The 22,715-nt window shown below is 43.2% G+C and overlaps 2 protein-coding genes across 3 annotated transcripts in view; both read left to right on the top strand.

Moving 5' to 3' along the window:
- Positions 1 to 12,627, top strand: part of st3gal3a (ST3 beta-galactoside alpha-2,3-sialyltransferase 3a) — a 22,144-nt gene extending 9,517 nt beyond the window's left edge. For both annotated transcript variants that reach the window (XM_037470076.2, XM_037470075.2), the window contains exons 6-11: positions 772 to 835; positions 2,488 to 2,583; positions 3,447 to 3,633; positions 7,186 to 7,332; positions 7,718 to 7,864; positions 10,041 to 12,627. In XM_037470076.2, coding sequence (XP_037325973.1) covers positions 772 to 835; positions 2,488 to 2,583; positions 3,447 to 3,633; positions 7,186 to 7,332; positions 7,718 to 7,864; positions 10,041 to 10,145 — 746 coding nt within the window. In that variant the 3' untranslated portion in view covers positions 10,146 to 12,627. The remainder of the gene's footprint in view (positions 1 to 771; positions 836 to 2,487; positions 2,584 to 3,446; positions 3,634 to 7,185; positions 7,333 to 7,717; positions 7,865 to 10,040) is intronic.
- LOC119216626 (uncharacterized) overlaps positions 10,167 to 22,715 on the top strand; it is a 25,537-nt gene continuing 12,988 nt past the window's right edge. Inside the window, 2 exon segments of the mRNA XM_037469646.2 lie at positions 10,167 to 10,294; positions 22,112 to 22,278. Coding sequence (XP_037325543.2) covers positions 10,167 to 10,294; positions 22,112 to 22,278 — 295 coding nt within the window.

The following is a 22,715-nucleotide window of genomic DNA, read 5'->3' as shown; positions in this document are numbered from 1 at the left end:
ATGGGAATAAACGCTTTGCCAGCTTTTAGTTTCATTTTAATGCTTCGTAAAATGTTTTGGTACAGTATATCTTAATTTGGGGAATTTTTTGCTAAATGTGATTGAAACTTTTAATTCAACAGATTTTATTTTTTATTAAATTGTTTTACATTGTAGATTACTATTGAAGTATATGAAGGAACACATAGAATTATGTGGTGATCAGAAAATGTTTTATACTGTAGACTCTTGGCATGCTTTCAATCAGCTCCACCAGGTGGTCTCCTGGAAAGGTTCTTGAAGGAGTTCCAGAGGTTCTGAGCACTTGTTGGCTGCTTTGCCTTCACTCGGCGGTCCAACTCACCTCTTTAAAGAAGTATAAAACATAAATGCTGGTTTGTTAAGCATTCCTTTGTTTACCACATGATTCCATATGTGTTAGTTTATAGTTTCAATGTCTTAGATATTTATTTACAATGTAGAAAATAATACAAATTAAGAACAACCATTGAATGGCTTCTGACTGGTACTGTATGTGTGTGTATATACACATAAATATCTTCAAGACCCTCCCATTCGGTTCAGCGGCTCACTCCATATACACAGCTGTGATCTGCGATCTATAGCGGACTGACTACGATCCCCCACCTTGCTCGTGCCCTTCTGTAACGCTTGTATAGCATTGTGTGACATGCAGCAGTGTCGGCCTCATCCATCACAGATAGTCCAGTCTGTGCCGGCGATGCGTGTCTCACTCACTTGTTTTCTCTGTCTGCCTCTGACTCTGTGCAGAGAGGATCATAGATATTCTCCTGGCTGCCACTAAGAGATACGGCGTTGGGGAAGAAGTTGACAGGTGAGTGGGTGTCCTGTCATGCATCATGCTCTGTCCAAGGCAGGGCAGTCCTCACAATAACCCCTCACAACTAAAGAGTCGGCTGCCTTTACAAACATTTACAAATAGTTCACTGATCAAAGCACTATTTACATGTCTTAACAATTATATATTTCAGTTAACATTTTGTTCCCTTCAACAAATGTAATACTTTACATACTTTGATGCAGTTCTTGTATAAAGGCAATTAAATAGTCCATGAATTTGAGATATGATAGTTATTAAAACCGTTTCCCGCCATTGTGGTTTATTGCTTTTTGCCAGTTGTGATTTTGCACTATATAAGGTCAATTGAAATGAATTTTTCTGAATTTCACTCATTGTTATGATTCTTCACAATACATGTTTCTGCACCGTGGCGTTTTGAATAATGCAGCCAGCTGAGCATAAAGGCCTCCGGTCACGCTTGGAGCTCACACGCTGTCTGAGGCTCACGCTGCAGCAACTAGAAACAACAAACAGCAGAATTATTGATGGATAAGTGTCATTATTGGTTTAAGATGGTCCTGTACTAGTTTATTAAGCACACAACATATGCTGTTTGACGTAAGACAGATGAGTTGTATTTCAAAATACAAAAAACTGAAAAAAAAAGTTGCATTCATTGTTGAATACGTATGTGAACAATTTGACCATAGGTGTGATCCAACATAGCTCAAAGTGAAGTATTCACTTATTCTTAAACTTCAACTTATAGAAAACTACATTTATTTATTATTATTTTATTATTAATGATCTTTTAAGAGACAAATTAAAATACAATTGCCAATAAATGTAAAATATACAGTAAAACCGACACTTTAGAAATACTATGTTTATTTTGAATTTTTCAATGCGTAAAAAGGTTGAACTGAAAAGTAACATATGTACTTAACTCAAATACAAAAAGCACAGAGACTTGAAGCTCTTTTCTCTACCACTGTGTGTTCATGTGTATACCTTAGGCTAACGCCTCAGTCAACATCAGTTACCCTCAACCTGTCCCTCCTGGTAGTACTAAAGCTCAGATTGTTCTCACCCTTTGTCAGGAAGCATGGTACCCAGAATCCTGTTCTTCATGTCAGTGTCTTGCACCTAAAATGCCTGATATGGAAAACAAAATCCACAAAATCATTCATGAGCGGATCCCAGATCAGCTACTCAAGTAACAGCGTCGTTTGACTTGTCTTTATATGGACCTCAGCCTGGTGGACACTGAACACCGACCCTCGGTTTCATTAGCCTGCTAAGAAAATAAGGAATGTGTTTATTTTTCCACCCAGAATTAGGCAGCACAGACTAAACACTGCACACATGTTGTACTGCGTCTGTAACACAATATTATGATCATAATATGAACCAAAGTGCGACATATCATTAGCTGTGGAATTAATAGTCCTCTTTTTAATATTTTTTATATTAGGGTCTCAGTGGCTGCGATAAAGAATGAATACATGTAAGAGACTTGGTTGATTTTTTTACTGCAGCAGGCAGATATGTTCCTTCAAATTCAGCTCATCTCCTTAAAATAAACAAAAAAAATAAAAATAAAAAATAAAATGCAACAATTATCCAACAATACTTTGAACGTATGTGGTAAATGACTCCAGGAAATGATCCCCTCTGTGTTACAGCATGAACTGTAAGACGTGCATCGTTGTGGGCAACGGAGGAATCCTGGCTAACAGGTCTCTGGGACAGAGGATCGATGACTTCGATGTGGTGGTCAGGTACAGGAGGCTTCTATCACTTTGCTGTCTTGAAGAAATGGTACTTTCTTAATTCTTGTGGTTCTGGGTCTGTACCCTCTCGGTTGAGTACACTTATTGAAAGTTGCTTTTTAAATAGAATATGTAAATGTAACATATTGTAAAATCTTATTTTAGCATTACGCTGAGATTGGGAAAATATGAACTAGTGGAGAAACCTAGTTTTAGCTGGTTAAGCTTTTACAACTGCCAAATAAAAGCATCCAATGCAAAGTTCTGAGCATTTCTTAGGATTCAAATTTCACAAGGTTCTGATTATTGTTATTGGTGTAATACTGTATATCATTGTGACGCTATCAAAGTGGAGCTATTAATAGCATCATAGAATTATGAAGTCAGTTGTAAGGGCATTTTTATAAATCATATTCCCTATTGCAACGTTTAAGTTTAAAGGTCACATTCTGTATTTCTCAATGTGATTTAAATGTGTCTAGTAGAGGGTTTTTACCCCTATTTCATACAAACTCTTTGTAAAATGATAAACAGTAAGTAGACTATGCTAAATAAGTTTGTAACGATTGAAGACAGTGAAGATGCTGTAGAAAGACAGCCTGAAGTGAAATTATTATTATCTGAGCGCCATTCTTTGGGAGAGGCATCTATGTATTTTTTCATGTTCATCTATTCATGTTAATTTTTACTTATCGATTTCCTTGTTTGTTATTTTTTTATCAAAATCATGACCCACCTCTCTGATATACAAATTATAAAGCAAGATGACGGACCATATCAATTTAATTAATGAAATGTGACTTGTCCACTGCCCCTCTTTGATTATTTTGGGCGGGACAATTCATGATTGATTTCACAGCTGCGTGTTGCAGGTTGAACGAGGCCCCGGTGAGAGGCTTTGAGAGAGACGTCGGCTCCAAGACCACTATGAGGATCACCTATCCCGAGGGGGCCATCCAAAAGACAGAGCGCTACGAGGCTCGCTCCCTGTTTGTCCTTTCAGCATTTAAAGCTCTGGATTTCAAGTGGCTCCGACACATGGTCTTCAACCAGAGGCTGGTAAGGCAGCAGAAAGCAGTGTGCTCTCTCTGTCACTCCCTCATGTAAAGTGAGATAATTACAAATAGAGTGATGCTGTTCATTGCAAACTCTCACTTTCAGTAAACCTTGGAGAACCTTTGAATGTTTGTGAAAGCAATAATTACATACCTGCCTGGTTCTGAGCTTTCAGTAGTTACATAAGCATCCCGCCTTTCCGAAAGCGTCCTCCTTTGTTTCTGTGGCTCCAGGCTTTATGGTTGTACCAATGTATGAGGGGGAATTTTACACATTCCTGCAGCCCAAGTCACAAGTCAATAGATTTCTTTTTTTTTTAAACTAATTAATCGCCCATTTTGAAATTCCTCAATCTAGATTAATCACGATTAAAAGTTTGGTTATTCTTTTAAAGAATAAAACTTGTACAGGTAATAAGTAATCACTTTAGACAGCATGTATTTTACGCACTGTTGTATTTTAAACGCAAACTACACACGTGATCATCTTGGAGGTGGAACATGTTTAACTAGCGACTCTTCCTCTCTTGTGCACTTTGCTGTGCTCTCAACTCTCCATCATTTGACGGCTGCCAACAGTCTCCTGACATTTAGACAAGATGTTTTCCAAAGCCACTGTCTTCTCGGGACACAGTGGTGGTCCTCTGCACGGTAGATTTTGAGATGTAGTTGCCTAATAGCTAACTTAGCGGTACACGCTTAATCACAATTAATGAATGTTGTTGATAAATGTTTGCTTTTCAACTAAATACTAAATCTTACAAGTAGTGAGTAATAACTTTAAACACTGTTGCTTAATTGTTATGTCATGTTATTTTAAACACAAAACTCCACACGTGATCACATGTTAGCTAGCGACAAATTATTAGTATTAGCGACTCCTGCGGTCCTTGTGCACTTTGCTCTCAACTCTCCGGGGGTGTTTGAAGTGCCAACAATCTCCCCACATTAATCCAGAAGGTTCCCTGTGCAGACCGTGTGCATTGCAGGGTAGATGGGATGGAAGTAGCCAGGGCCGGGTCTAGGCAGGGGCAAGAGGGGGCCTGGCCCCCTCAAATAAATGTTATGCCCCCTCAAACTAAATCCCTAACTAAAAGGTGCTGGAGCACAATGCCCCCTCAAGATTTGTGGCTGCCCCCTCATACATGCCTGTCTAGACCCGGCCCTGGAAGTAGCCTAGCAGCTAGCTTAGCCTAGAAGTGTGTAAAATGGTCCGTTTGCCTCATCACTCATCTCCCTTCTGTTTGACCCGTAGAGGACTTCCTCTGCACAGTTCTCTTTTGCATGTCGCGCCTCTGTTTATTTTACTTCCAATGCGAGAATCTCTCTGCATCGTCAGCTAGCATCTTGCTTTCTCCGATCTAACTGACCGCAACAAGCGGCGGTTTTGTTTCCGGGGCAGACTGGAATTAAACAAAGTTGCGTAAAACTACATAAAGTTTTTCATCACATTATCTCGGCCACATTAATCGCAAAGATTAACGTGTTTATGTTGACAGCCTAAATAAATAAGACATATATCTTATTTCATTTTCATGATGAACTTTCACGAGACCTTTGCTGAGTATTAGACACTTATCGCCCTGGTGATGCTCCGTTGTAACGCACGCCGCTCCAGACAGTGAGCAGCGATAGCAGTGAGCTGCTCCTAAATGCTTCAGGTGGTCCTCATGTATGTACCTGCATGGATATGGAAATTGTGATTATTATTTCAAATAATAGAGTAGCAGTGCTAAAGGACTTTGAAGCAGATGAGATCAGCTTAATTTAGAACAACACTTGAGGGCATGTGGGGGGGGGATCAAATTCCCTCCCCGTCTGCTGTGTGCAGATGGGTTTTCCTCAGTCTGGTGTCCTACTAGTGCTACTAGTGTCCGGTTTCCTGCACGGATAGAAGAGCAAAATGGTGTCAGATCACCACCTGATCCATGGGTTGAACAGGGCAACATCTCTATGCCAGTTAGTTAATAGGTCCTATCACTGCTGTCTCTTCAGCATACCTGAACAAACTGAGAGGCAGGTATCCCAGTAACTGCTCATAAATAGAAAGGCTACTGGTAATTAGGTTAATGGCCTCGTGTCTACTGATACAGGGGCTTCCTCTGACTGCCTTTGTTTGCTCTGCTTGTTTTTCATCAATGTTTTAATGGAGTTGACCCTCCCCACTCACCCAGGCCTCAGCTCAGGCTATTGCTTTCTCTGGGCTGCTTAAGCTCCATGATACTTTCCACCCCTGTCCACTTGCACACTATCCGGCCATGCAATGTTAGTATGAACTGATAAATGGTATTTATTCATCTTTAACATGTATGATTACTGACCACTGATATCAATAATCTTCAAACAAATTTAAAATGTTGTACATATCAGCAAACAACATAAGACCAGAGAAACATTGTTAACTCATTTACAAGAAATTAAAATACTTGAAAAAGGACACTAGCTCCTGGGGTAAATTTGTAGAAGTGATTTGTGGTGGATAAAGTTATTTGGTATTAGCTCATGACTTCAAAATTAACACGTCAGTAAGTAATTGAGAAACATTGTCAACTGTAAAATGTTCCCCTCATCATGTATGGGCTTGGGTACATCTACATTTTGCAAAACTAATTGAATACCGCTTTGTCTCTCTGTAAGCTTCACATTGGAAAAAAACGGGAGAGCAGTCGTTGTCCAAGAATTGTTCTCAAGCTAATAACATGGAGCTCATAATGGATGTGGGTGGTCCCAGCTCTGTGCCCCAAGTGACACTTAAAGCCTGGAACACACCAAGCCGACGAACTAGTGGCGACGTGAGCAGACTGCGGAATCGGCTCACGTCAGCAGCATCTGGGTCCAAAGTTGCCCTGTCACACCAAGCCGATTCTCAACACCCGACGGCCAAGTTGCAAGTCCGTTCTGCGCCTGCCGTTTTTTTCTTCTAGTGCAGAAGAGCAGCCAATCAGAATGATCAGAAGGCCCGACTGACCGACAAGCCCCGACGCCGATTCAACATGTCGAAGCGGCCGTTACAAAGCCGACGAGGACCGACTTCGGCCGACGGTGCGGAACACACTGAGAAGATTTAGTCTGCCGACGCACGAAAACTGCCCGACGGCCGACCGTCGGCTTGGTGTGTTCCAGGCTTAAAGCCGCATTAAATTGGCCGGAATCAAGATCAATAAAAGTTCTTAATTCACACGTCACAAAGAGCAACAATCTTGACTCTCCTTTTAGCTCTGCTTTTGATCTCTAGCAACTTCTGAATCTGTCTAGCTGCTAAATAATGTACTGCACCCACCAACTGGTCCTTATCTGGGACGGTCTGCTTCTCCTCTGTGTCCACTGTACAGCTAGTCGGCTTTAACAGGCTTTTACTATAGTACGCTAACGGGAGCTGTGAGACGCAACCAAGATGGTACATTTGTGATTAAACTATTATGAATATCTGTAACAGATTATATTTTAGTTTATGTAAGTCGGTAATTGGTAAATGTATTGAAGTCCTTGACAATTTTTTATTTTTGCTCAATGATTACACAATTATTTTCTATTTTCCTTCCTCTCTGTGTCTCAGCACAGCACCGATGGCTTCTGGAAGTCCGTGGCCAGGCACGTTCCAAGGGACCCTGGCGACATGCGCATCCTGAACCCCTATTTCATCCAGGAGGCCTCCTTCAAGCTCATTGGCTTGCCTCACAACCGCGGACAGATGGGCAGAGGGGTGAGAGGCCTGCCGTTCACGTAGCCGTCACTTCCCGTTCAGCTCTCGGGCTGAGAAGTAGCAGGAACAGCGTGAGCCGTTTCTCACCCGGCCGACAGCTAATGGTCCGGACTGGTGCCTCTGGTAGTCGACTCCACTGTGTGTCTGTTTGCATTACCGAGTCCTCTGTGAACACAGCGCAGACCCTCCAGGGAGCCCACAATGCAGTCTGAAAACAATGTGTTACCATTAGGCTGTTGTAAATAGAAACATTCCTACATCTCACATCTGTAAGATCTCCACACAATAACTACGCAGTTCAAATAACGCCGTTTAGAAGGGACTCCACGTGTTCTGAGATGCAAGTCCTGGCCCGCTTTCAAACACAATTACGCCTGTTTTTCAGAATATACCGACCCTTGGGGCAGTCGCCATAACAATGGCCCTCCATAACTGTGATGAAGTAGCAGTGGCTGGATTCGGCTACAACATGAGCACCCCCAATGCTCCACTGCACTATTATGAAAAGATCAGGATGGCGGCCATCAAAGAGGTAATTGGTGGTGCCTCTATGAAGGTTCTTAAAAGCCCTCCTTCTGTCCTATTTTTAAATCAATTCTCTGTATATGAGTGAGTCTTTTCCATTTCTCCACTATCCGGCCTGTGTCCCAAGGTGTGAGGATTCGCTCATTTCTCGCCCCTGTCTGACAGAACAGCCCCCTGTTTTTTGCCCTCTGCTCCAAGAACTCTGGAACTACTTTGTCTGTCTGGACAATTCTTTTCTGTCAGGATAGAGGGGAATCCATGTAAGTGCTCTGGTGTGTAAAAATCAGTTACTGGTGGTGAAGAAATAAAATATTATATTACATTAAATACTAAATATTTCATCGGATTAATCTCGGCCACATTAATCGCATAGATTAAAACGTTCATTTTGACAGCCAGGTTCAGCTTCAAGATGAGTCCGCCACATGTCGCTCTAGAAAGCTATTTTATCAAAAAAGGGTGTCAGCCAGTTCCCAGTGCTCTTTAGAGATGGAAGTACTTAGACGAGCGCAACATCGCACACGCTTGGCCATTATATTGCTTTTGTCGCTGGTAGAGTGAACACGGCTTTAGAAGCACAACGAAGTTTCATCCTTTTCAGAACAAATCGAATATGGACTTCCGGCATCAACCTTCCTAGTGTACATCTTGGACTATTGTAATAGTGTGTGAGAGCCAATCCGGAGAGACTTGTTGAAGTTTGAACACTGCTTTATTATAACATGAATATTGATATTTCAATGTGTTTGGGGCTTGGACTCCATCCTGCCGTAGGATAGAACAGGGGCCGGGATGCTGAGGCATATCCCCCCCATCGGGAGACCAGACACTGGTGATGGTGGTAGAGAATAAGTTGCTCCAATATCCTGATGTGCCAGGTACTGCTGTAGATTGGAGGTGTCAAGGGTGGTGGCGGGTCGCCTTTGGTGCGCGCTGAAATGACAACTGACAGCAAAGAGAGAACAGTCTTTTATTGTTTGCCAGCACTAATGCAATTGGTTTAAGGTAACCCACATCACCCACATCTGGTTGGCTGGTACTACCTGACCCCGCCCCTAATCAGCTGGCCGTGTGCCCCCAGGGAGAGAGGAAGCCTACCGGGAATGGCAACGCCTGTCCAGTCTTCCTGACTGAATTTTCGCCTAAGCTTCATTTCTATGGAGTTAATACTCCCACACAATATCACAACCCCCAAATGTGTTTGCATTCTGTCGACCAGCAGCCTTTTTGTTAGTTTTGTAAAGGTTACGGCTGCACTGAACAGTTTACTGTGACCTTTTCTCTCCAGCGTGCAGCGGTCTGTGTATGAAAGCTCAAGTGCAGTCACGTTGCTGGGTGCCGTTTTTTTAAAAGAGTCCAAGCGCAGTGGTGCTCGCTCCACTTCAGCGTCTCTCAGTCTCCAGCCCGCTCATAAATCACTCTTATCCCAGGTTACTGAGACAGACATGCAATCCCCTTCATCCTCCTTTTCCTTCGCCTCCCACAGACTCTCAGCTTGGAGAGGTACAGGGCCACTTAGCACTCTACCCCTGGCATGTACTGTATAATTGGGACAGGAGGGACATTTCTACGCTCCTCCATTAGTCAAAACGGACTGACCCAACCAAGACACCAGACAGTGCCCCAATGTTTCTGATCTTTTTAATCAGAGAGCTGGGAAAATAAATAAGTAATTTAGTATTTTGGTATTAAAATCAATATTAGATAAAGGGAGTTTTCCAAGAGACACAATTTTAAATATAACTTATATAACAATAAACACTTTGTCAAAGAAGAATGTGGAACTGGCTTTGAATTAATGATGTGAAGACATCATTTTCAAACAGTGGTTCAACAATTTCAACTTGATGTCGCAGCCTAAAGCGCACACCAACTCACACAAACGATGAATCACCTGCTCCAACCTGCTAGAGTGGTTGTAACAGTGATATATTTAATTGTAGCTTTCTATTGTGTCAGTGCTCCTCTAATTGTTTCCAAGGAGCTGAGTGAGTGAAGCCCTTTTTTGCAATGCTGTGCTGGATGTCCCATGTAGCGCTAGTGTCAAATTCCCTCCAACCAATGAGTAGTCGGCAGTGTTCCAACTCCACTTCAAAATGGATTTTTAATGAAATGTTGAAAGCGAGACACATAGAAACCTGATTTGAGTGCAACAATCCAATGTGTCTCTTTGCCCTCTGCAGTCCTGGACTCACAACATATCGAGAGAGAAGGAGTTCCTGCTCAAGCTGGTGAAGGCTGGAGTCATCCAGGACTTGACCAACGGGCTCTGCGGTGCAGGATGCTGATGTTGCGCACTCACCATCACGATGGATGGACGGATGGATGGACACATCACTGTGCTCACCTTCCACCTGCTCCAGCGCCTAAGGAGTGAAACTCTGCGTAGGCCTCGTTCCAGCAGCGAGCAGCAGCTGTCCCACAGTGCAGAGGCACTGTTTGTATGAGGCTCAGTGCCAGAACACACAGTGTTGGGTATTGACATATTGCCAGCAATGGGCGTCTGTATTTATCTTGTTCTACTGGCTGGTCAATGTACATTTACATGGCTTTTGGTGCCCTGGCTCAAAGGGGTACGTCCTCAGTGATGGGGATCAAACCAGGAAATGGACCAGGCTGCCCTCCTCATAGAGCTTCTCCCGGCTGAGTGAGGGGGTGGGTGAGATGTTGGGTTTAAGTATTGAGCCTGTGCCAAGAATACCTCTACAAGTGTCCTTCTACCCAAGTATCTGAATGTAACCTGCATCAAACATATAGTTTTTTTTTTAATGTCTTCCAGTTGCTGCGTGACTCAGCCGTCCTAGTCCAGACGTCCGTGGGTGCACACACTCTGTATCATAGCAATTACAAATGACACCAACATTGGCTAAAGTACTCCCTCCTAAATAATAATAATGATAAAATAATAATGACACTCAAGTACAAAGTCTGGTTTACCACTCTGGAATACTAGACAGATCGCACCGTCTTTGTCCAGCATTATTGTCCAATCAGTCTCCTTGGGAATGTACATATTTATTGGCACTTAACTAATGTTTATGATATGATGCGTGTAATTCGCTACTGATTGTGTCTTAACATACACTGTTGTTCAAAAGTGTGAAATCAGCTGTTCAATCACAGAGAAGTGCAGTATAATAAAGCATGACCCTCATCATTATTGACACACAAGAGTGCAGGGGCTCCTGATTTTGGGTGGAATTGAGTGTCCCCTGAGCCATCTAAGTGCATCTTATCAAGATTTTGTGGGTGCAGATTCCAAATGTTTGAACAGTAGAAACATTTTCTGTCACCAATCATACAGACTGTAATTTTTTTTTTCAGTTTCACGTAAAACACAAACAATATTAAAATGTTTGATAAATAGTCATTGAATATGTAAAGAACATGAACTGTAAAGGAGGCACGAAGTAGTTCCGGTGCGACTAGACGATGGCTGCCTCCAGCAGACATGACAAGGAGTAGAACATCAGTTTATTTATGAATGAACTGCATCTTGAGTTCCACTGTGTCGGCTAGACAAATGATAAAGTATTATAGAATACATGCTGTGGGTCACACTATTTCACGAGTATATCTTATAATAGTGAATCACAACTGTTTCTATCAGCCTCTCAGACACTCACAATCATTTGCTTGCATGACTGATGTGTAAATCTTCTTAAAAATTCTTCAACACTTGCATAAAATGTATCTTCAGCTAGTGGCATATCAACGAGCGCTTTAGGTCAAGCCGTGTTGTGAAAAGTTTGAAGTGGCCCCCAAACATGAAGTTGGTTTTAAATACAAGTGACTAATGTGTGATGTGGTCATCAACAGAACATATCTGTACAAGTCTGATTTGATATGAAACCCTTAGGATCTGTTGGAACTGAATTTATATAGTGCTTTTCTACTATTTTTACCCCCATTGCCCTCTCCTGGTACCTCTGGGACAGACTATATCTCAACCAACAACTGCAGATCAACAAAGTTCTGGTCACCGATGGTGTCCCCCAGGGTTTGGTGCTCGGTCCCCTTGTATTGTATTGTACTCTGACAGCCCTTTCCCTCCTGGTGCCTCAGGTCTGTTGATTTCTTCCTCCTTTGGGGAATATGATCACCAAATCACATTGAAAATAGCCCCACATTGACAACAATTAAAAGGCCTTCAAAACACACCTCTTCAGATCTCAGGCCCCCACCCTCATATTTTTTATTTTGTCAGTTGATACCATTTTATGCTATATATTTACTTTAAAGTTTTTTCCTCTTTTCCTTATATAATGTGTCTTTTAAACGTTTGAAAAGCGCTATTTAAACCTGATTTATTTTTATTATTACTACAGAAGCAGCATTTATGTGATGTGGGCTGCAGGGGACACTGAACTGAATGACCATTTCCCCTCGATGTGACTTCAGAGCGTTGGGCAGAGTTCTACTGATGCTGGCTTCAAACTCACTGTGATCTTACTCTCTTCTCATCATTGTCCAAAGTAATAGCAGAGCCCCGAAATGCAGGGGCCCTGCTATGGGCTGCTATCTCAGGCTCCCAACCATCGTCATAATCAGTGCTACTACCACAGACATGAATTGAGCTTTATGAATCTCTATATATACTATAGTCAACTGAATTGTGAAATTTGTTTGTTTTGCGTAATACACTCTAGCAGTTGTTTGTGCTCACCTTGTTTGTGGACTTCACGCTGGTCAGAACTCCAAGCCAAAGTATTCGTATATTTATTATAGGCTGTGCAAAAGAACATGTTAAAGAATAAAGATTTAAGTGATGCTGATGTCTGTTTTTGTTAAAATACGGGCATTGCAGCATGAGAAATAAAAGGTTTTTCAGGAAAAAAAACAAGAATCAGAAAGACTTTGCACAACTATTTGTATATTATGTAAATCAATATAGAAATTTGTGTTGACAGCACAGCAGATAGTGTTCAAGTACCAGTAGCCAGTCAGGTGATACAAGGGCCGCAGTCCTTTGGAAGTTGTTTTGATTTGGCAAAAATGAATCTCTCCACTTTTCAAATGAATGAATGAAATTATCTGGAGGTGAAACTGAAATATTTCAATTAATCCCTCATTGTCCTATACAAAACTACAGAAAGTTTCTGTTGTCACTTGTTCTGCTTCATTTTCACCCACTGAGCATAAGTGCATAATTCAAATGGTGCTGCTATAGACAGACAGGGTTAGGCGGGTGGGGGTTCTTGTTTATATGTCTTGGTTATATATCAATGAATATATCATAGACACATCTGCAGCTGCATCCAATCAAAAGCATCATCTGTCCCTTATGGTATTTGTCTCTCCATCCTTTCCTTGCGTTTCAGTTCCCAAGCTTGTTTGTAGGTAACACTTGTTACACAAGATTTTAGGAGAAGCTGTTTTTTGTGTAGAGAAGCCCGCAGTTAGCCGACTTGGTCCGATATCCGGACCCAGGAACAGACCTACCGAGCTGCAGGATGAGGATGTTTGTGTAGTTCTGTCGCCTACATTTCAACTAACGTGCCGTCGCTGCAGTTAGCCTGCGATGTCCTGTTGTTCAAACTCCACTCGCAGTATTCAGGTGGTGTTTTATAAGCAGTAGTCTGCTGTTTATAAGTGGACGAAGGTAAACATGAAGGCCCCGGTGAGTCACTATGTGTTCCACTCTTAATGAGGATTAGTGAAAACAAACAGCCAAACTGCTCGCCATCATTTTAGTCTTTGGCATCACTCACTGGTCTCATGAAGTGACTCCGAGACCCTTGACTCAATACTTGGGAACATTTTACACAGTGGTCTCACTCCATGGAAACATATGGACATACAGGACATATGTGTTTTAACGTGCTTATCTTATCAGTTTATATTGTTTTCATTTTTGCTTGTATGTTTTTATTCAATTTTACTTCATCTTATTTTATTTTATCCTTAAATTGCACCAATTCATCAAGTCAAATTCCTCTATTTGTAACATATCTTGCAATGAATGCCTTCTGATTCTGATATGATTTAAGATAACAATGTTTTTCAAACCTCTACAGCGGGCAAAGTTAGCCCAATAACACAAATGCAGGGCGTTAGTAATGAAATGGAGTGAGGTTCTGTCCCATGTCGTGGCACTCCTCATGACGCCCTCCGGAATAGAACCCTTAAACGTTTGACAGCCTCTACATGTTGGTGACATCGACCAATAGTAGCACAGATGTGCAAATGGAGAGGAGAGAGTGAACGGGACACTCGCAATCACCTCTGCTCACAAAGCATCTCGCGTGGCTGTGGAATCTTGTTGAGGGATAAACTGTAAGTGTGTTGTATCAACATCATTTCCACCCATGTGTTGGCTCTGCACATTCACATTATAATCCAGCATGACCTTAGACTAACTCTGCCTAGTGGAAAAAGGCGGATTACTAAAATAATCCTAAAATACACTGCAGTGATTTCCAGCTTTGGAGGTAATTGGTGACTCACAGAGGATGTTAGCAGAAAGAGAACATGCGACTAAGCGAGGTCCCTCTGTACACTGTTTGTAATTTAAAAATGTAGAAAAACTGACAAAAGACAAATAAATTCATTCAGTATGTGTTATGCATGGTATTTTAGGACCGACCTGGCACAAGCCTCATGTGCACTTGATCCGACATGCAGCCTAAATGATTGAGCTGCTCCAGCACGCGCCAACATGAGCCTTCATACAGTAGCTCTGCAGTTAGTGAACGTTAAGTGACAGGGAGGAAAGCTCCTCTAGGTGAGTGACGATAGATCAGGAAAAATGTGGGGCAAAAAAGGAGTCAGTGTTTATTATTGCATCAGTTAGAATTTAGATGAGAGGGACTCCTCTTACGTTTAGGTTTTACGTTTTTTACATGTTTCTTTTGTATCTCCCAGTGTCTCTATGTGCTACGTCCCAAGGGGTTTAGTTCCCCATGGTTGTATGTACCTAGGGTTCCGTACCTAGAGTTTGATGTTGCCAGTTTTCAATTTCCCCAGGGGTATGCTGGGTATCTCTGTTGGGTTTTAGGTCCCCATGGTTCAATGTTCACACATTTTTTAAATCTCAATATCCTCGTAAAATTACACATGAAGGAGACCTTAAATAACTCTCTGGAGTATGCTTTCTTCTTCTTGTTTCTTCACTTTAAGTTGCTGAAAGGACTTTTAACCATTCAAACGAACCAAGGGAGCATGACCCCATCTCTGTGGTACCTGCCATCTGAGGTTTGTTGTTGCAGCCTTCATCCTGGCTGCGTTCTGTAGTGCTGCAGTTATAGAAAACAGATATAGATTTAGTGAGATCACAAACAGCTCTGCTATGGACAGAATGAGCAGGTGGCCCCTATTAAAAGAGGATCCTTGACCTCAACGTCTTCTCAGGCAGTGTGTTGAGGGGCTGGGGAGGGATAGAGTTGGGGGGGGGGTCACTGGGTGAGTACACACAAACAGAAGCTCCTCACTACTTTGTAGGTGGCCTGAGTATGACAACATGGGAATGGTGAGTACAACAGAGGGACAGCGTTCACATACCAAGCTGCGCTGACCAGCCTGGCTCCAGTTCATCTCATTCTGTCCCCTTTTTCATCTGTGGAACCTGAGCCGGGTCCGATCAGCCCAGACCATCATTCAGTTTTAATTAATCCTGGACCTGGAGGCCGGTGGAGCTATGTTCTGCACAGGCTGTGGCTGCACAGGCTCAGGTTGCATTCCTCTTTATTCCCACTGACAAGTGCATCTCCCCTGTGACAAACCTGCGCTGCACAGCAATGCACAAGGGAGCTCCTGCAGATGGAATCCATGCGGCTGTCTTTACATGTCTTTTTTTTTCACTACTATCGCTATTAACTGAGACACTTTTGAGCAACAATGCAATTTTCACTCACTATCCAATGCAAGGTTCCAACTAACTAGGCAGTGAAGTCTACATGTTTTTCCCACGTCTCTGTGAGTCTACTTCAGCTGCTCTTGTTTCACATCCAGTTCAAAGAGACGGCCATTTTGAATTAAGTTCCATCTCAACAATACACATCAGGCCTCCACACGTTTGTGCAGCCAGAAGTGCGTTTGCTGGGTCCAGTTTGGAACATTTGTATAAGCAAAACCAGCAAAGAAAATGGTTAAAATAGGAATATAAAATGCTTTTGCGTGCAGCCAAGCCTGGAAGTGATGGTCAGTGGACTGTGGTGGGTGAGCCGTTCTTTGAATCTAATTCCAGCCTAATTACACAGCAGGTCGAAAAACAGTTACGATATGTGACTATTGTATCTATGGGTTTTGTGTACATGGACACCAATTTTCTTTTTTGTCATTAAGGACAAAAAACACAGGACTTGAAATCATATGACCACGTTCAAAATCGTGTTGTGGTTCATTGGTTGTGGGTTTGTTGAGTAAACATAATGTTTTTGGCAGTTTTCCCAAATATAATAACACTAAACCTAACAATTGTGATAGATTTCCTAAAAGAAATTACCTTGTTTGTTGCTGGTCTCAAACTTGCTCAACCACGCCTTTAGCACTATTTCCGTTTTCTACATTTCCATAACTTTGATGGACAGGAGACGCTCCGAGAGAACCTTACTGATAAGTGACCCTGTGGTCTTGATCCCTCTGTCTCACTCACGCAATTTTTTTTAGACAGGGCAGTTTGCAGATGTGAAGGCAGGTGTTTTCTATATGTTCAAACTCCCAAGTGCTAGTATAAACTCTGTATCCAGAAAAGCCCACCACTACATTTTGAAGGAAACTCCAACTTTTTGTGAAAGTCTGTAAAGTAGCACACTAGTGCTTGAGACTGAAAGTGTTTTTAATTCTGTAATACTGCCTTTCTAAACCGTGAAGACAGACAATCAGCTCCAATTTGCAGCACAAATGCTTGTCCACATCCCCAGCTCAATAAACAAGCTGATGATATTCTACTTCAGTTTGCTTGATTTTTGAACATCCAACAAACATAGTATGTCAAATCAGGTGGCAGCCTAACTGGGCCCAGGCCTCTGAGATACAGGGCCTTTTGGCGCGTTTCCACCGAGCAGTACGGTGCGGTACGGGTCGGGTCGGTACGGGTCGGGTCTGTTAACCATGATTTGGCGAGCGTTTCCACCGCCAACAGTACCCTTACTTGATAGGCGTGGTATTGGACGGAAAGTAGATTGACGTCATTCGATCGCGCGAACACTGAAAGCTAACAACAATGGCGGACATACAGACGATCCTGTTCTTGCGTTTCGATATGTGACTGTTAAAGTAAATGCTGCGCGGCGACATTGTTGCGACGGTGTTCCTTCGTGTGTTGTCTTTCCCCTTGCGGCACGCGCAAATGAGGACACTCTTTCAACCAATCAACGTTCTGCAGTGAGTCTAGCTCCACCCTTTAGTACCAAACAACTGTGCCAGGTACCCCAACGGAAGGGTACCCAAAAAGTGGTACGGTGCGGATCTTTGGTACTTTTCTCAGTGGAGACACAAATAAAAGGGTACCGACCCGACCCGTACCGTACCGTACTGCTCGGTGGAAACGCGCCATTTAATGGATGTTGTGAGGCTTTAGAACAGGATTCCCCTTGTGTCTCTGTCTATCAGCTCAATGCTAGGCTGTATTCGAGAAAAAATGAACTCTTAACGTCTATTGGTTTCCTAACCACTAACGTCTATTCCTAACTAAAAACGTCAAGGAAAGATGATTATTAGAATTCATGAGGAGTTGGGAAAAGTCAACGCAGTGTTTAGGGAATTTCACACCACTTTCACTAAGCTACGTACCGGAGACGTAAGCATCTATGGTGCCTTCGTCCATGTGTTGCTACAGTACATGTTGTAATGTGATGTTGTGTTGCTTGAGCTCTCTCTCAGCCCAACTGATCATCCCAAATGTACCTGGATTTACTGTTAGCCATCACCATTTACTGTTCCCCCCAGCAGCGGATGAATTTCCGCAAAAATGAAGACAATGGATAGTGCAGAACCAATGGCAATGGCTGTTTGATTGTGTTCTATAAAGTCCCTGCTGTGTTAAAATTACTTCAAGAAACCATAAAAGTGGTCAGAAGTGAAGCGCCAGAGTCCAATCATTGAAAAATATTTATGCTTGAGTCCAACAACCTCAAACTGAGACCCGGGAATGTAAGTATGGGCAGATGTCCTGACCTGCATTCTACAACCAGCAGGACACTATTAGGACCATACTTGACCACCCAGGGTAAAGGTGACCACGTGTCACCCCCTGCTGGAATCGGTGACAAAAGGGTTGGCCCAACAAAGTGACATTAAAATATCAGGTCCTTCACAGGTACTGAGAGACTCCTTGATAGAGCCGCGGTATGTCTCTGTTAGAGAAGAGTCCCATTGAGATCCTGGGAGGTAGAGCTTGAGCATTGGCGGGCCTTGACCCCAGGCTGTGTGCTGATTGCAGGGTGACGTTCAGCTTGTGGTGATGATCAGGGGTAGTCTTGTCAGGGTGCTTCTGCCCATGCCTGCCCGCTCCCTAACATCAGCTGCCAGTTATAATTGGCCATGACTGAAGAAGCATGTCGTTTTGGCCGGCTTGCATATACGTCACTCATTTAATTTGCTCTATAAAACACATGCGTTCTTTAGGGTTCTGACTTAAGTAGAGGCTTACAAGCAAAAAGAACATAGAAATAGCTCGGACTTTGATGGAAGGTGAGGTCACGCAGGTTTGTGAGACCTCTTCCCAGATCCCATTTCCTCCACATTATTCATCCCACGCAAACACACTATTTGTGCAGCTGATAACCATACGCTCGAAAATACATCATACAGCCGGGGCTAAACTGAGTTTAAACGGGTATTGAAATAAACATTATTTCAGCCATCAATCCCTTTTTGAATGGTTAACCCATCATTCTTGTGAGAAAAAGTTAATTGTATCCTTTGGGAAGTGTCGGGAAAGGATTGATGATGCACTTCTCTGTGTTGGGTAAAGAGTAATGGGGAAATAATCAGGTGCAGCCGGTCAGAGTCACATAGTAGGATGAGAAGCTAGGGCCTGGCAGGGAAGTAGAGTTGAGTCGGGTAAAGACGGAAGGTATAACTCACTCACGCTGGATGTAGGAAAACAAATCTGTTGCCTGAAAGTAACTGTGCTCTCAAGAATTCAAAGCTGCCCGAGGCAAGGTTTTGATGTAATTATCTGCTCATTATGTCAGCTTGAATGATGAAGAGCAGCCTATCCCCCATTTGAAATGCAGTTTGCTCTGTTGAATTCTTCTCCAGGTACGGTCACGGTTAAAAAGCCAGAACATATAGTAAATCAAATCAATTGAGCTGAATCAATCGAAAATAAGGACGATCAAAGTTCACAAAACAACTTAATTTGTAAATGTATAAACATTGAGTTTGGTATCAATATTCATTCTCTTTGAATACCAAAATATTGCAGGCCTTCAGACCTCTCGTCTTGTAATAACTTAGAGTCTTCTGGGGCTGCACAGTCATCTGGTAGACCTTGGACTCTTGTTAAGAACTAAATTGGGCTGTCAAAGTTAAAACGTTAATCTATGAGATTATTGTGGTCGAGATTAATGCAATAAAATAAGTAGCGCAAAAGGAGACGATATGAAGGAAACAACCAGCCTCTCTTCTGTCAGAAGGAGCATCATTCTTGCCCATTACCCTAGTGGCGTCAGCCTGGGTTGCTTTGGAATCAAATTAAATGGGTCTGTTAGTAAGCAAGGACCGCTAATTAGCATTAGCATTAGTTTCAGTCATCTCTCGCGGTAGACTGCGCGTGTGTGACATGACGTCATTTTTTTAATCGATGGCAAGCGATCGACTGGTACTGCCTTCGAGATCGACTGGTCGATCATGATCGAGCTATTTGCCACCCCTGACCTAGACCGTAGTTGAAGATGGGGAGAGCTTTTTGCCTTGGAAGTAACACAAACAACAACCTCATAGTGCAGAGAACTGCAGAGGAATTCCTCCATGTGTCAAACGGAAGGGGGGTGAGTGGCAAATGGATCAATTTAGCCCTGATAGTGTCCCCGAACATGTTCCATCTCAACATCCCTGCAGAGGACCTCCACTCTGTCCCTAAAAGACAGAGGTTTGGAAACGTCCTGGCTAAATGTCAGAGTTCGTTGGCACTTCAAACACAGCCTTCAAAAGAGTTGAGAGCACTGCAAAGTGCCTCCAAGATGTTTCCATGTGTAGTTTAGTGTTTAAAATACAAGTGTCTCATTTACACACTGTCTAAAGTGACTACTTAATTTCTTAAATATAGTCTTTAGAAGAAAAACAAACTTTTAATTGAGATTAATGAATTTCAAAATATGCGTTTAATTATTATTATCATTTTCATTTATTGATAGAAGAACTTTAAGTGAAACAGCATTTTTGTCTTTTTGTCCATTGTCTTACTGTCTCACTGTTCAATGTTATGCACCGACCGCCATGTCAAATTTGTTGTATGTCTATCAATGTTCCTGATTCCTGATTCCCTTTAAAGTGTGAGCACCGCTCTCTGTCTGAGCAGCTGGCCGGTGTGGGTTTGGTCAGCCTGAGAATGGGACTACCTGCTGTGGATCATGGCCTCTGCTTGTGCAGCCAGACATATATTTTCTTGGAGAGCAGAGGTCAGGTAGAAACTCCAGCCTCACGTCCGGAGCGCCAGCAGCACTGCCTTGATCAGGACTGTAGCCGTCTTCTGTTTCTCTCAGCCTTTTGGTCATAGGTCACCTCAAAGAGTGTTTGCTTTCAAACGATCATTGGTTTCCATTTATTTTGCTCCAGTCAGACAATTCAATTAAAGAAACTAGCTTGAGTGACACAAACAATTTCTTAAATCTGCATTTCCAACTTTGATAGTTTCAAGCCCCTGTGGTTGAATGAATAGAAAAGAAGACAACCAGCATGTGTGATGGCCAAACATCATCCTGGCACGTTAATAGTTTCTTAGGATAGAGTGCATACATAAAAGTAATTATACCTCTCCCCAAACACTGATTGTCTTCACAACAATAACAGAGTGAGTTCCCTTGCAGTGTTGAAGAGTTAAAGACATGAATAACGCTGTGAAAAAAACAGGTGTCATTATGTTTTACGCCAACATCCAATATTCTGAATATGATCCTCGAGATGGCCAACACGATACAAAATAAATTGGAGACGTGAGAAGATATATGTGACTCCGTGTCTCTCTAGATGGGTTGTGAAGGTAATTCAAATGGGAAAGTTCAAAAAAGGTCTCTGGTTTGTTTTGGGTGTTTTTCTTTCTCCGCCTTTGTTCCCAAGTTTTTACAAGTGTCTTTGGCTCATCCAGCTGTGGCAGGTGGTCCTTCCTGCGTAGCAGACGCACCTCACTGAGCAGGTTAGTCATGAATAAATGTGTGCTCCGATAGGTGCGTTCCAGGTCACTCCCCCGGTGCCCCTGTGAGCTGCTGTCTCCCGCCCCGCTGCCCCTGCCAGGCCTCTTCCCCCGACGTCCTCCTTTCACCCCACCCTCACCCCCAACCTTTAGACAGCCTTCCACGCTGAGAGGACACCCTGGCTGGCGGAGGGTGGCGGGTTTGCGGGCTCCAGCAGAGACCGAGCAGCCCATAGAAGGAGCTGCAGCCTTCAAAGGGGGGTTTTAATCTTGTGTTCTTGGCTTGCAGATGCTTTTGTGGAGGAGAGAGAGGTGGAGGGTTGCAGGGGGTCCCCCTGACTGCAGAGCCACAATCTGAAGAGGGGAGGTTTAAAAAGCTGGATGGGAGTTCTGCTTGAGCCGCGGCCCATCTTGATTATTCACACTGGATTGAGGATTGCACATCAGTCCTTGATAATGTCTTCCTAGTGCTTTCAGTGTGCTGTACGGGCACACTGTTTGTGTCAGAGACTGTGTGTATATCTATCTATGTATAGATCTATAGAATGTGGGACCCCAAACACTATGCTCACATTCTATCACCTTCTATCAGGACGCACTGCTATCATGCCGATGTCTAAAGAGTGTGGAGTGGACATGAGTTCCGTCTGTGTTCCCATGTTGTGGAGTTGAGTTTTATGCCACACCAAAAGCAAACGTGTGTTGGAGGAAGAGGCAACAAGACCCCTTTCGAAGTTCTAAACACACACACACACACACACACACACACACACACACACACACACACACACACACACACACGCACGCACACACATCTGGGCGTGGAGATTCAGTCAGGACGCACGCACGGCACGGCACGGCACAGGACGGGTCGCTCCTCTCACAGACGGACAGCGGCGGTACTCAGCTCGGTCCCGCGGGATTCACACTGCTGTCACTCTCGTGACATGCCTCCAGCCGTGAGGAGGAGCGCCGGAGTCTGGACTGCCCCGCCATGCCCCAGGATGTAACCGGGGAACCGACGCAGAGCTCCGCGGACGACATCCGAGTGCGCGCGGATTATCACGGCGGCTGGTTCCTCACGCTCACGTCCATGATCGGGGGGGCGAGCACACCCGGCAAAGGTAAGCTCGTTGTTGCCCGTCTGACCCTCACCTGAGTTCAGTCTCTGAAGTTTCCGAAACCCGTCGAGCCCGTGATGACCGATTGGAAGGTCCAGGTGGGATTCACCATGTTGGACTTCGTGGATTAAATGGATTTAACTTTAACAGCTTGCATTGTTTTTCTAGGAGCCACGTGGGAATGTGGGAGATTGTAAACAGGTTCATTTGCTTCAGACATGCATTGACTTCAATTAGGCCACCACGTCCATTTCATTTAAAACCAATCTTTTAAGCATGTGCATACGGTGTTAATGTGTGAGGTGATTTGGTGGAATGAACTGAATCATATCAAATTACAACAAAATCACATTTCCAAGTTCCAGAGATGAGAAAGGGAAAGCACGCAAATGGAATGTTGTCATTGTTGGTTGATTTAATTGATTACGAATGTATTGGTT

Source organism: Pungitius pungitius, chromosome 7 (assembly GCF_949316345.1).
Source record: "Pungitius pungitius chromosome 7, fPunPun2.1, whole genome shotgun sequence".
NCBI classification, from domain to species: Eukaryota; Metazoa; Chordata; class Actinopteri; order Perciformes; family Gasterosteidae; genus Pungitius; species Pungitius pungitius.
The sequence above is the reverse complement of the archived record's forward strand: the minus strand, read 5'-3'. Positions and strand labels throughout refer to the sequence as shown.